Source organism: Hyposmocoma kahamanoa, unplaced genomic scaffold (assembly GCF_003589595.1).
Source record: "Hyposmocoma kahamanoa isolate Upper Pololo Valley unplaced genomic scaffold, ASM358959v1 160, whole genome shotgun sequence".
Lineage (NCBI taxonomy): Eukaryota > Metazoa > Arthropoda > Insecta > Lepidoptera > Cosmopterigidae > Hyposmocoma > Hyposmocoma kahamanoa.
The window spans coordinates 1,049,763-1,063,584 of NW_020653575.1; the positions used below are offsets into that span (position 1 = coordinate 1,049,763).

At 39.9% G+C, this 13,822-nt stretch overlaps 1 protein-coding gene across 6 annotated transcripts in view; it reads left to right on the top strand.

The window, feature by feature from the left end:
* LOC113225373 (RIMS-binding protein 2) overlaps positions 1 to 13,480 on the top strand; it is a 46,501-nt gene extending 33,021 nt beyond the window's left edge. The window contains exons 7-20 of one of the 6 annotated variants that reach the window (XM_026457658.1): positions 1,289 to 1,418; positions 1,960 to 2,150; positions 2,382 to 2,585; positions 2,659 to 2,856; positions 3,412 to 3,606; positions 3,787 to 4,056; positions 4,980 to 5,039; positions 7,090 to 7,305; positions 7,490 to 7,708; positions 7,932 to 8,162; positions 8,253 to 8,412; positions 9,270 to 9,431; positions 11,166 to 11,239; positions 12,411 to 13,480. In XM_026457658.1, the coding sequence (XP_026313443.1) occupies positions 1,289 to 1,418; positions 1,960 to 2,150; positions 2,382 to 2,585; positions 2,659 to 2,856; positions 3,412 to 3,606; positions 3,787 to 4,056; positions 4,980 to 5,039; positions 7,090 to 7,305; positions 7,490 to 7,708; positions 7,932 to 8,162; positions 8,253 to 8,412; positions 9,270 to 9,431; positions 11,166 to 11,239; positions 12,411 to 12,785 (2,685 nt within the window). In that variant the 3' untranslated portion in view covers positions 12,786 to 13,480. Of the gene's footprint in view, positions 1 to 1,288; positions 1,419 to 1,959; positions 2,151 to 2,381; positions 2,586 to 2,658; positions 2,857 to 3,411; positions 3,607 to 3,786; positions 4,057 to 4,979; positions 5,040 to 7,089; positions 7,306 to 7,483; positions 7,709 to 7,931; positions 8,163 to 8,252; positions 8,413 to 9,269; positions 9,432 to 11,165; positions 11,240 to 12,410 lie in introns of all 6 variants that reach the window. The other 5 variants (XM_026457656.1, XM_026457661.1, XM_026457659.1 and 2 more) reach the window with 5 other exon arrangements.
* Positions 13,481 to 13,822: the final 342 nt, after the last annotated feature.

Here is a 13,822-nt window from a genome sequence, read left to right on the forward strand (position 1 = left end):
TATACACGAGTTACTGTGTTGAGAAAGCGCTTAAATTTTGCAATGTTGCGACATCAAACGCGAACTCGCGAGGCTGGCTTGAGTGAAATAACTTTGAATACAAATCTCACGACCCACGTGTAAGTGCAAGCAATTCCTATGCGATACGAAAGCTGGAGCAATAACAAGGAATCGTTTAACAGTACACTTGCTTGACAGTAATGCACGCTGTAATATTGAGCCATTTCTAATCGCACACTGGCTCGCACTGTATACCCAGCTATTTCACGTCTAGTCATTAGTAGATCATGAATTTATCATTCTTCTAACTTCTAAAATAAATCACACCATTTCGTGTGATCTATTTTAGAAGTTAGAAGGAGATGAAGAATTTTGGACTCCTTCCAGGTAAGCTTATAAGTCATTCGGTAAACATATCTACGCATTTGTCTTCCATCATGATCGTTTGCTGAAACTAAGAGAATATTGAAATTATTATTTTATTACCTTTTTCTATGATGTACAAGGTACAGAACAAAACAATTCATCTAGAACAGCGAGCAAACTTCGTATTTCAAAACAAATAAACATTGTACTCATGTTACTTTTAAAAAAATTAACAGAGTCACATTTCCATTAATATTTATTACCGAGACGCGACTGTAAACATAATCACGCTTGCATTTATTGTGTTTTTACTTCTTTGAACTGCAATGCATTAATTTTGTTTGTGTGAAAATGGAATAGAACGTAATTTCATGAGAGTCAAAAATACGAGTACAAGTGCTTATTATATTGTGTTTTTAATGGATTTTGGAGTGACATTGCCGGAGAAAAATGTGAAGCATTTTGTATTTTGTTCAAAAGACGATCACGAGGTTGATTAAAATAGTGTAAGAATATCGTTGATTAGTATAGTATTAATTGTTATTATTATGCCTAGTTTAGCCAACTCTTAGGTAAGACGAAGGACATCATGTTATGTATACCTTTTCCGACTAGCATACCTACCATACCTACTTAACACACCTAACATACTTAACACTCTAGTAGTTTTATTATTTTATTTTCTACTTCAAAAGCTGTGTGCAAGGTATGTGGAGACCTGGTTACCTGAAATTAAGGTTTGTCGTTATAGGAGCCAGCCCATAAAACCAGATTCTTTTGTGCTGATTACTTACGTTTACAATATACAATAATTGATGTAATTTATTATGGCAAAAAGAAATTATTTACATTTATTTATTGTTTGGCTTTGGTGTTTACATCTGTGTTGATAAAGATTTATAATGCTATTTCTGGTTTTCAGGCGGTTGTACAAACATTAAGGGAAGACGAGGCTAACACTACAGCCATTAGTGATATATCGATCAGTCGCGACGTCGCCCGGCTTAGCGAAGTAGCCGACATCAGTGAGGGGCCTGAAGATGACGACAATGGTAAGCAAACGGCTGCACTTGCACTACTCACTTATTCCTAACTAATGATAATAATTTAAAAGAATTTAGTATCTTATCCTTTATATTTTTCGTAAAATTTCGTAAACGTCTCATACAATTTCATAGAACAGTCAATCCTAGATGCCAAGTGCCATGCTTTTATTCACTTTTTTAAATTTATTACTGTTCGTAAAATATCAAGCATTGCAAATAAAGTTTGATACTTTCGATAGGCGCATGCAAATCCACATGCATCAAACTCCCATTTTCTTACAACTATCATATTATAGAGGTTTTAAAAAAAGCTTATCTAAATTTTTAGTCTAGTTAACGACCGACGACGGTAATGATTTACCATAGCTATAATTATGTAGATGAAATAGTTTTATAGCTGATCCTTTGTTCCTTTCTCCCCATCCCGTTACCACTGGACTTCGCTGCACGCTTCTTCGCATATATCACTCGCACTTCGCCTGCCTGGCTGCGCTCCTGTTCGCGATTTCCTTGACCTGAACAGCCGAGCTGTTTTTCTCGTCGCTAGTGCCTGCGCCGAGACAGCTGACACTGGAGAGACAGCTCAACAAGTCCGTTCTGATTGGCTGGACGGCCCCCGAAGGAGTCATGCAAGCCAACATCGATAGCTACCACGTTTACGTCGACGGCGTTCTCAAGACTACCGTCAAGGCCTCTGAACGCACTCGTGCGTTAGTCGAAGGCGTCGATGCCAATCGGGTAAGATCCTTTAATTAAACATCTATCTGTGTTTAGCGGTTTATTGGTTAATGTAGAGTCATTGACACTTTCATCTTCAGAAAGCACCGATTAAGAGTTTAGTTTGATCACTGTTCGCTTCTAGTTATCTGCCATATTCATAACCATAACGACACGTATAAAACATTTGTTATTGTATTGATCCATTAGGTTTAGATACAATCAGTAAATGTTACGTTTATTTTTCTGCAGCCTCATCGCATCAGCGTTCGTTCAGTGACTGTAACTCGGCGAACATCGCGTGACGCAGCTTGCACTATGGTAATTGGCAGGGACACAGCCAATATGGGCCCGACTTGCGTTCGAGCTAGTGGTGTAACTTGCTCTCAAGCAGTAATTTCCTGGCTGCCAGCCAATTCAAACCATCAGCACGTCGTTTGCGTTAACAATGTTGAAGTAAGTTAGACTCAGCAATTGAATTTCGGATGACATTTATTCAATTATTCGTTTATCATTTAATTTTTTTCAGGTACGAACTGTGAAGCCAGGTGTATATCGCCATACTATCACAGGGCTTTCGCCGAGCACTCAGTATCGTGTGACTGTGAGAGCAAAACATCTGCGGGCTGGACCTCCATCGGGGATACCCACTGAAGAAGCCCCAGGAGCCTACACCGATTTCAGAACTTTGCCCAAAGGCCTACCAGACCCACCGAATGAAATTATGGTACGTAAAATAAATGCCATTCTCACATGTGGCATGTGATGAACAAGCATGATTTTCCGACCCATTTTACAATTTACACTTACACTCCCTTCGCTAAAATTCTATAAAATTATCAAAAGAATGACGTACTCGATATTTAGGCTAAAGTTTTGGACTACAGAGATTAATGCGAAATTGCTTCGCTAAACAAGTGGGTAAAAGCAATTTCAGCATACGCACGAAAAAGCTTTCCAACGCTACACAAGTGTGTGACAAATGCCCGTATATTTTACTCACCATGACCAACACAGCCCTACTCCGTTCAAATAATACCACAACCTCAGCACACAGCACGTCCAATTCGGAGAGTCGCGTCAATCGCAACCATAAATCCAGCATCAGGGCAAAATTTTACCCCGTCACCTCGTTAGCATAGCGAACCCTGCCTGTGTCGTCTGAATTCCCCTCATTGTGGCTTAGTCAGTGTTTAACTAAAACTGGACATGAATAAGTGCTCCAACCCAATTGGCTAGTTCGTTTGGCTGGATTGTGGTGGTGATTGGTGCGGTGTCGCAGGTGGAAGCGGGGCCGCAAGACGGGACACTCCTCGTCACATGGCAACCAGTGCTTCGCCCTCCGGCTTCTGGCCCTGTCACTGGATACGCCGTTTATGCGGATGGGAAGAAGGTGACAGATGTCGACTCTCCTACTGGCGATCACGCTCTCATCGATATCGGGAAGCTGATCGGCCTCAATCCGAAATGTGTCACAGTAAGTGTGTTTGTAGCTTGTGCGATGAAAGCTGTATATCCGCAGTGTATTCTATTCGCTTACACTCCTTCTGTATAAAAGACGACTGACTATACACCATTGATATTAAGAAAAGTAATGATTCCTATAGTATTTCAGTAGTTCGAGATAGGATACAAAACGCTTATTGTTATATTTCAGGTTCGTACAAAGTCCCGTGACAGTCAGTCGAGTGACAGTGCACCAACACCGATTCCACCGGCTGTTCTTCGTGGTGTTGCTGCAAGGCTGCCTCGTGGTCCAGGGCCGGGGCCAGGGCCGGGGCCTAATCAACCAGTTCCAGGCTACCGAGGCCCTCATCAAAGACCAATGCCTTATCAACAACATCAACAAGTTATTGAGCACGACGAAAATCTTTCTGATAAGGAAATATTCCCAACAAGCAACCGCCATGACCAACACGCTGCTCAGGTGACCACTCACTTTTTTAACTCTCTTAATAATTACTTGCGTTCTTTATTGACATGAAATGAGATTTTTCCATAAGAAACAAACGAACTGAGACCTACACGGTCTTTTGAATTAATCTTGATTTTTCCATGATTTCTTTCATTAGTGTGTAATTCATTTTGCTATCAATAACATCATTAATCAATATTTTAATTTGTTCTCAAATAATTTTATCATTTTAAACAAATCTAACTAAATGTTGTTGGCACAGCACTTTGTCTACATTCGTTTGCAAATCAATGTTGTATAATTTGTGTGTAACTTCAAGTTTCGTTTCGCCATGTGTATTAAGTATTTCTTTATTGATATTGATTACGTATTTATGAGCTTCATATTTTGATTTTAATCTCTGATGGTCTTCTTCGTCTGTGTCTTCTTAGCTATCATTATAACGATCAGTGTCATATGCTCTTTTCTTACGTGATGAACTGTTTGTGGTTTTGTAATTAATTTCAATAGCGTTGGCCGTTCAATATTTGTTTCATAATTAGTAAAGCAAACGGTTCTTCACGTAACATCGGTGTTGCAAACTGCACTCTTTATACTATCTCCTGTGGTTCTGTCGCTGGCATCTTCTAAATGTCCAGTAGTTCTCTGCCGAAGGGTAAACACGACACGACCACGCGCGCCATCGACTATAGCTATGCACTCGGCTCGAACGTTCAAAATTAAATGCATACTGCTTGCGACTAGATCAGTAGTCTCTAGTGCTATTGGCCGATACCTGAACAACGCACGACACCTACAGATATACTACCTAGACAAGATAAAGAGCTTGTACTTTGTGACACAGACTGCCGTCCATGGAGCTCATGATATCATGTCACTTAGTCTAACCTAACCTCTCTCTCTCTCTCACATAACTGTTATACACCTTTCCATAGCCTACGAGTGGATTCGGCACAGGCCTCCTAAAGAGTATATTCGACAAAATAACCCCTTCGGTAAGGAATTTTAACACGTCTTTAAATTTATATTTTTTTATTTCCTTATGAAATTTTAACACACTTGTTTTATTTTAGCGTATAATGGACTTTTGTTTTGTTTGAGAGTGAATTTTTATTTATGTTCTTAGTTACGCATTAAGTTACTTTGATTCTAAGTTTGTTTTTACACAGTGTGCCCGTATTCTAATAGTATCATAAACATACTATAGTAGTCGTTATAATCAGCAAAGAATTTACTTTGATATGCTTTTATATATGACTGTAGTCAAGGAAAATTTTGTAGAAGAAAAGTAACCGTTAGCTAAGAAATGCGTATTGATTTTTCCAAATATCACTACTTATTCGAAATTTCAATACATAACTAATACATTTTTGAATACAGTATATAATGACGTACATGTTTAAATAGAAGTTATAGACAGACTTTTAGAATTTGTGTATTCATGAACTTTATTATTAAAATAAATTGCTAAAACTTTTCAATATTTGGGATACTAGACTAGAATGTTATAGAAAATGATACCATAGCTTACAAATTAACTTAGCAAACTAATGGTACAAAAAATATGTTTAGCCAATTACATCATTACTCATACAGACAGAATTTAATCATAATTGACATATCGATCATCTACATTATACTGACGGTACATTCACACGAAACCATTTCACTGTCTTTAAAGTCTAAAGTTGAAAAATAAATATTAACATAGATTCAATTATAGTGATTGTAATTTCCGTAGTCGATACTTACACGGCAGCGAACTTACTACACGTTTCAAGCTTAATCTGTACATAGCATTCACTAGCTCTTCTATCCACGAATATTGACCGTACAGATATGTATGCATCAGTATTATGAATCGTAATATTATACGGCTTCAAAAATCGTCTGCTTCTTAAATATTTGATATAATGTATTTCAATGTGCTTTGATGAATATTGCAAAGATAAGTAAAGTTGCAATTAAAAAGCAAAAATCACTTCACCTTCTGCGTTATTTCGACTCATTAAATCATTGACATCGTTCATCTCGAGCACATCCACAATCTGATTTCACTTTCTGTTATCTTGTTTGAAATCAAAATGTGTTCTAAGCGTGATTATTGAATGATGTGGTGTAACTGGTATCAGCAATCGGGGATACCGGCCATCGAAATCACTAAAGAGAGCGCCCAGGAGCTGACTAGCGAGGATGAAGAGACAACGCGTCGCCGTCCGCAGGTCTGCGATCTCTCCTAGTTGTCATCGATGTGCTCTCCATGTGCTAGCACTATTCACTTTGCTCTCTCTTCTCTCTCTCTCTCTCTCTCAACTTTGTGCGGACTTTCCCAATCACGAGTTTCCACTTCTCGGTGTTCTGTGTTGTCATCTTCACTTGTTACTGTACTGTCCTCGATGTTGGAAGCTACACTCGACACAGGCTCACGCGTCCCGACACGATCCGGTTCTGATACACAATCAGCACGTTCACTTATTCCCCGAAGATTGACAGATAGGACGGCCAGAACAAGGCCTACAAAGCACTCGATACAGATCATCACGAGCATGTCAGCGCGTGTTTGTTTGAATGTTCCTGCATGTTGTCTTGGCTTAGACGCATACACTCAATACAAACCTAACCACACACCTGTTACACTCAGTGAACCTTTATGGCCCGTTAATCAGTTAATGTAATACTTAACCGGGGTAACCTTTTATATTGGTGAATTCTGATAGAGTAACAATTTAAATTGTTGAACCTATTTAATCGACTTCGTTTTGTCTAACTGCTGAAAAGCACTTTTTGGAACCAATGTCTTTAAATCTGCTATTGAATTATGTGGTTTCAAGTGTAAGCGCTGCACGCTAGCTTTCGTTGTGCATGGGGGTTGACTAGAGCTACAAGGAATGTTGTTTATTTAACGCCAAGAGGAGAAGGTAATATTTTTATTGCTTTGAAGCGCATAACGCCAAAAATTGAGTTATGGCTGAAAGCTTTATATTGCTGATGGCTTTGTTATGGAAAATCTAACCTTATTAATGTGTTGGTACGTACGGACGTCAGCAGCAACCGTCCCAACCAGCGCAAGCGTCGCAGCAGCAATCGGGTCAGCAGTACCCGAATACACAAACCTACCATGGCACGCAGCAACCCCCATATCAACCAGCCGGCCAGTTCCCAAGTAACCAGCAGCCCCCGTACCCCGGCCCGCCGCAGCAATACCAGAACCCACCACCAAGGAACCACCAAGAGCGGGGCCGCCCTCCTAACCCTCATCAGGTTCTTTTTCTTCTATTTCCAATTCTCCGTAATGTTTGCCCACTACATGCTACAATTCTAATGCCTTCTGAATTTTCCTTCCAATAGAACCACCTTCTACGCAAAATTTGCCTAAATGTTGCACGTTTTTTTTTTTAAATTAAAAACTGTCAATTTATAACATACCATATGATCACAGCAACAGGGTCAGCAGGGCAGCCTACCTCAATACGGTCCACGAGGAGGTCCGCAACCAGGGCTTCGAGGCCCTGTCCCCGGCGCTCGTCACCAACAGCAGGGCCACACCCAGTCGAAGAGGAGCCGCTTCTTCATTGCACTGTTCGACTACGATCCGCAGACTATGAGCCCAAACCCTGAAAGTTGTGATGAAGAGTTACCGTTTAGTGAAGGGGATACTATCAAGGTTAGAAATAATTTCTAGAGGTAATAGCTTCCACTATCGCAACTTCTCATAAATGTCGAGAAATTAGGGTTTAGAGGAGGGGCGGTTTACAAAACACTCATGTTTGTTCGGGGATCCTATTCCCGCATCCTGAAGTTGATAGCAGATCCGATAAAGGTCGCGATAAACATGTAGTGGTTAGTAGTGCAACGTGACCGTTTAACAATTTTAATATATATTTCAGGTTTGGGGAGACAAAGATGCGGATGGTTTTTACTGGGGCGAATGCCGGGGTCGTCGGGGATACGTCCCTCACAACATGGTGGTGGAAGTGTCGGAGCAGGAGGTTACGGGGCAAGCAGCTGCCAAGCCGAGGGACCGGTGGACGGACGCATATGCCAATCAACCGGTTCGAAGGATGGTGGCTCTATATGATTATGACCCACAAGAACTGAGTCCAAATGTGGATGCTGACGTAAGTTTATACTTATTTAAAACGTTTGGTGGAAATTTAATTCAAGTTATTAAGATTGTAACAACCCGATCCTCACGGCAATGTTTCCAGGCGGAGTTAAGTTTCCAGACGGGTCAGATCATCCACGTTTATGGCGAAATGGACGACGACGGCTTCTACATGGCGGAGATCGACGGCGTGAGGGGACTTGTACCCAGCAATTTCCTCGCTGACGCCAGTGATCAGTACGCACCCGCGCCTGGTGGTCCAGGTCAGTGACTGAATAATCTTGATGCAGAATTCGATTTTCTACACAGTTGGACCGGACGAATATAGACAGTGTAAATGATAGAAGATTAGCGAAACAGATTCATAAGGTCAGTGTGAGAGGGCAAATTCGTAAAGTTGAGTCGAGTAACTTACCACGACCAAATTGAGGACGATCTTAAAAAAGGCCAGGTCAAGAGTTCCCTTAATCGACAAGCGTGTCCCTTGTATTAATGCATCAATCGTAGCAATTATAAGTTTCTGCCGCCCCCGATAGAAAAAGGGCGTGAAGTAGTGTATGTTTGTGTTTATTGTCCGGTCACCAGATTACGCCCCTATTGACAATGTAAGCCAAATGTCTCTGTGGTGGTAATTTTAAAATATGTATAAAACCTTTTATATGTTACTAAGTAATGGGACGAACAAGTCGTGCGCCTGATGGTAAACGACATGCCTGTCCATAACAGTTGCAGTGCCACTCAGAGCTTTAAATCGCAAAGATCTGAGGTGCACTGCCTCTGCGCCCATCACCGTGAGACATAAGTTAAAAATTCCTATGTGCCTATAACTTCACCAACACCCTTACCCTTCAAAACCAGATTGCAGTAATAAACGCAGTAAGAACGCAGAAATAGGTAAGGTGGCAGTACTTCCCTGGATGAACTCTTTCACAAGGAGCTGTACTGCTATTAAATGAACTTTCCATTTATAAACTTTCTTACGTTTTTTATGTATCTACTTGTTGTAGTTTAGATATGAATAAATAGTTTAAGTATTTACATAAATACAAATTCTAACTAAAATGAATAATAGAAATAGGAACTTAAATTGATAAGTAAAAATATTACATACTGTATGCAGGAGCAGTAGGAAGAGCAGGGGTTGTAGGTGCTGCGGGAATTACCGCGGGGCGCGGGCGGGGCGGCGTAATCGGCGTACCGCCTGGACCAGGCGCGCGCGGCCCACCACCGCCTCCCCGCGACAACGTGGCTCCAGCACCTCGGAACCAACATCGAAAAACAGGTGTGTTTCTGTCTTCTCATTGTGTAGAGCCGCCGAGGCTTTTCGGTATTTGCTGTTGGTTTCTGGTCATGGAAGTGGGAGCGATCAGTGACTAATAACTCCACAATATTTTCATAAAATGAAATCTCGCCAAAATGAACTTACAGCGCTGGCATTTCTTTCGATGACTGTTAATTTTAAGCACATCAAAATCACAAATGTCTAAACGAGTACGGCGGATACCGTCGTAGCTAAAAGGAACAAACGTTGTAAATGGTCAAAAATATTTATTTCCAATAGCCGAAACTCTGACATCAGTCACTCCCGCTTCCAAAAAACTGAATCTGTCATAGTTACCTTCCCTGTTAGCTGTATGAAAAAAAAAGTTAGGTAAGTTCGGTGAAAATGATCAGAATAATCACTGAGAGCTTTGAGTGTTTCATGTTTGCACCTTGGACTTGCTATGTGAAAGAGAAGCTAGCTATTCGCTCCTCGTATCCTCTACCGTCTTTCCTGTACACTTAAGATTGCGATGGGACTCTGGTTACTGCATTGAAATAAATAAATACATTCCGTTTTAACTTTGTCGAACGAAAAAACGTCAAAAATACGGTTTTGTTTGTTATAGTGCCGTCTAGTCATGTAAGGTATACCTTAGTTTAGGATACGATGGAATTATCATATAAAACCGTATAAAGTTTTTTATATGTATTTTATAACCTTTTCTTGCCCCTTACTTCGTTAACAGGAGCTAAAGTTATAAAACCAAGTACTAAGAACTTATTACAAGGGATCCGGGTAATTATCGATTTGCAAGGAGAAATGTATTTTATTTTTAAACTTAAAACGGAATGTAAAGCGAGTCCGGTTGCAATCTACGGAGCACAAAGACTCTTGGTGTACACTTGCTAAATTGACACTATCTTGGATTACACAGTCACATACATCGATTAATTTAGTATGGTATTAAAAATTATCTAAATAAATATAATTCTTTGAGACACAAATTGAACTCAATACATGAGATACGGTGCAACTTTGTCTAGGAAGATACCTTATTATGTTTTTGTCTGCGTCTATCCACCTGTCTATCCTTTTTTTATTTATTTCTCGGTCCTTTATTTTATCTGAAACTTAAAACAGGATTGCCACCTCAACAACGTCCCAATTCTCACTTTTGTGACAACTTTAAGATATTTATTTCGCAAAACAAAATACAAACATTCATTTACTATGAGAAATACTAGATAAATAAACTTACAAAAATAAAGATTTGAAGGTTATTTGCATTCGGTCACAAATTTCCTACTCGTAAACAATACGACATAAACTTACAAAAATATATGGCGAGAAAAAACGAGAAAATAATTGTCATTACTTATAAAAGTATTGAATCATACAGTTCCTTTGGTGTTACTTTAGAACTGATGACCGAAATGAAGGAACTTCTTACTATTAAACACAGCCAACTTGTGATAAGTCAGTAAAATGTAAGTAGTCTATCCCATACTTGTCATAACCTTTAGGGGTGTGCACATAAAGGACATTACATAGGGCCGTACTGGCGATACCCAAAGCACCACAGGTGGCAATTCTAACAAAAAGTACATGTTAAAGCAAGTGTGGGTAGGCGACTGTACAATTACACGCAACATAGTTCTCGCACTGCCCACTGGCGATGTGTGTGAGGTGTGATCCAAGATTTCAGCGTATGTCTCTGGTCACTATATGTTGTGTGTATTGTCTGTTTGCTAGATGCCTGCCCTCTTCCCCCTTCTCAGTTAGACCACAACACAAGCGCCAGTAACCAAGAACAGGCGAATTCTCAGGTAAAAGATACCCGTTTATAATTCGACCCACAAGAATACTTTCAGATATACTATGCAACGATAATACTCGTTTTTTGTTCAATTATCACTTCATGTCTATAGTTTTTACTTTCACTTTTTCCTTTTTCTTCATTTTAATTTGTTTCTCTTGAGTTTCTTCATTACGCTCAGTGCGGGGTCTGGTATTAACCTAAATATATTCCTATGTTGCAATTGGGGGACAGTGGGACACTTCATTAGATAATTATCATGCCATCTTCCGGGCCAGACCGAACAGAACCCTAATACAGTACAGACACTGGCGTTACTTCACTCACATCAAGTAAACCATAACCATTCACCTGTCGTTTTCTCTGAAGCCTGTGAGTGTGGTCTTTACTATGCGATTACGTCTACCAATGATTAAAATTTTTCAGTTTTATTAAGAACTCATTGTCTCTATGTAACCGAATAGTATTGTCTTTCTTTACGCTTTTTGTTGTAGTTAAATGAAGCATGGTGAATGTACTGTACTGTACGAATGTTTCTCTGAAAATGTTTTTGTTGAAAACATAGGTTCGAAATGTGCTAATTTTTTTAACTTTCAATATTTTAAGCATCACCCGCTTGTTGTATGGCAATGCATGTTTCCAATACTGCACATTTTTATTATACATATGTTTTAAATATCGAATTTTCACAGCATTTTTGTTAATTAAAAATAAAGTACTGTATATTATGTACCCCTAGTTCGCTTATATAAGAAAATATATTCAAACCTAACAGAGTTGTTGCCAATAGACACAAAGTAGAGATAATAATCGTTACAGAAAAGTCACATTGATAGCTTTAGTACATTTGCTTTTAAAGATATAACTTGTTGAATCATTTTACTGAGCTATGGAGCACAGCAGTTCATAAAATACAATTTCATTTTTAAAACAAGTCTTCAATACTGCATAGAAAATGTCTTCTTTGCTTAACCCAAACTAAGCGAATGATTTTGTCTCTGAAACACGGAAAGATTATAAAATATTAATACCTGGTACGTTCGCTCATGTCGTCGACTTCATTGAGTTGCAGATCACGAGCAAATGTCTTTTAAAAATATGAAATATTTTTTAAATTATCAGAGTCCTTCGCTTACGAATTTAAAAGTATGGTGAGTTAGAGCAAGTGTGGTATGATGCAGGCGAGGGCGAGAGGCGCGATCGTTCAGCCGGCGAGCACGATCGCGCGCACGAGCGCTGGTAACACGGGCACGCCCACCGTACAATCCCCCGCCGGCAGCGGCGGCGTCGCGGGCACGCAGGCCACGCTGACACTCGGCAGCTCCAGCATCGCTAGCACGTCGCCTTCAGGCGCGCGTCGCGCCGGACCCGCCGTCATCCCCGCCCCCACCGCGCAACCGCTGCAAACAGCCGCCGCCACCGCGCCACAACAGCAGCCACCAACATCACAGCCCAACCTCATGCAGAAATTCACCGAGATGACAGCTCCAGGCGGTGATATTTTAAGCAAAGGCAAGGAGCTCATCTTCATGAAATTCGGCCTTGGCGGCAAATAATGGCGGCGCCGCGGGCTTCTTGGCCCCCCCTCCGCTCCGCCGTTACGCCTGAGCCTCCTTCTCCGACACCCGGGTTCTACTGCGGCTGGTTTTGGTCCACGCGACTCGAAACGGAACTCTATATTGTGTGCGGAGTTTTTCTACTGTAGGCCATTCGTTTTAATCGCGAGCGAACTATAGGCGATGTTGTATATAAACATTCAATAAACGCACAGTTTAGTGAATATTGGAATGTTAGTGCTGTCTCGATAGTAACCACCTCACGGTTGAAGTCACCTGAAGTTAGTCGTGTATCTGTTTCCTTTCAACTTTGCCCGTCTGGTAGTTTTAGTACCGAGTGATTTGTTTTAACATTAATCGACTGGAAATACGTTTTTATGTATCTATTTAAATTAAGAAGAGAAATATATGAAGTTGTCTAGTTGTTACTGTACAATTCTTGTGGCATAGAATTGTTGTGAATTTCTACAATACGTTTTTGATCGCTAGTTGGAAGACGAGATGTCTCTCCTTTATATTATATATGTACCTTCTTAACCCTACATAGTAACTTACAAATCACATTAAATCTAAATGTTTTATAGACACATTTAAACTCTACTTCGCGAAGAGCTATGGCGATAAGTTTTGTTTGACCAAGAACTCACATATATCGGTTTTTTGTTTCAAGAACCTACGTTTTTAACATTAATGTTATTGATACACGTTTATTAACTGCCAGAGAAGTAGCGTGACAGACAACGTTCTCGAGATAAATTCTACTTAAACAGTATGGAAGAAATGTGTTTTATGCAAATATTGTTCATAAGAATTAAGTCCATTTTGATGTTAAACTACTGTATTACTTAACAAGTAAAATTGTTTCTCGTTTTTCCAAATTATGTGTCATGTAGAGTTGCATACAATGGAATTTGTCCATATAGGTGATTCCACACTATGCGGTCTTAAATATGCCCATTAATAATCGCTGGATCTTTAATATTCTCGAAATAATAATATTCTGTGATAGTAGACGTGATACCATCTTTATAATTCTA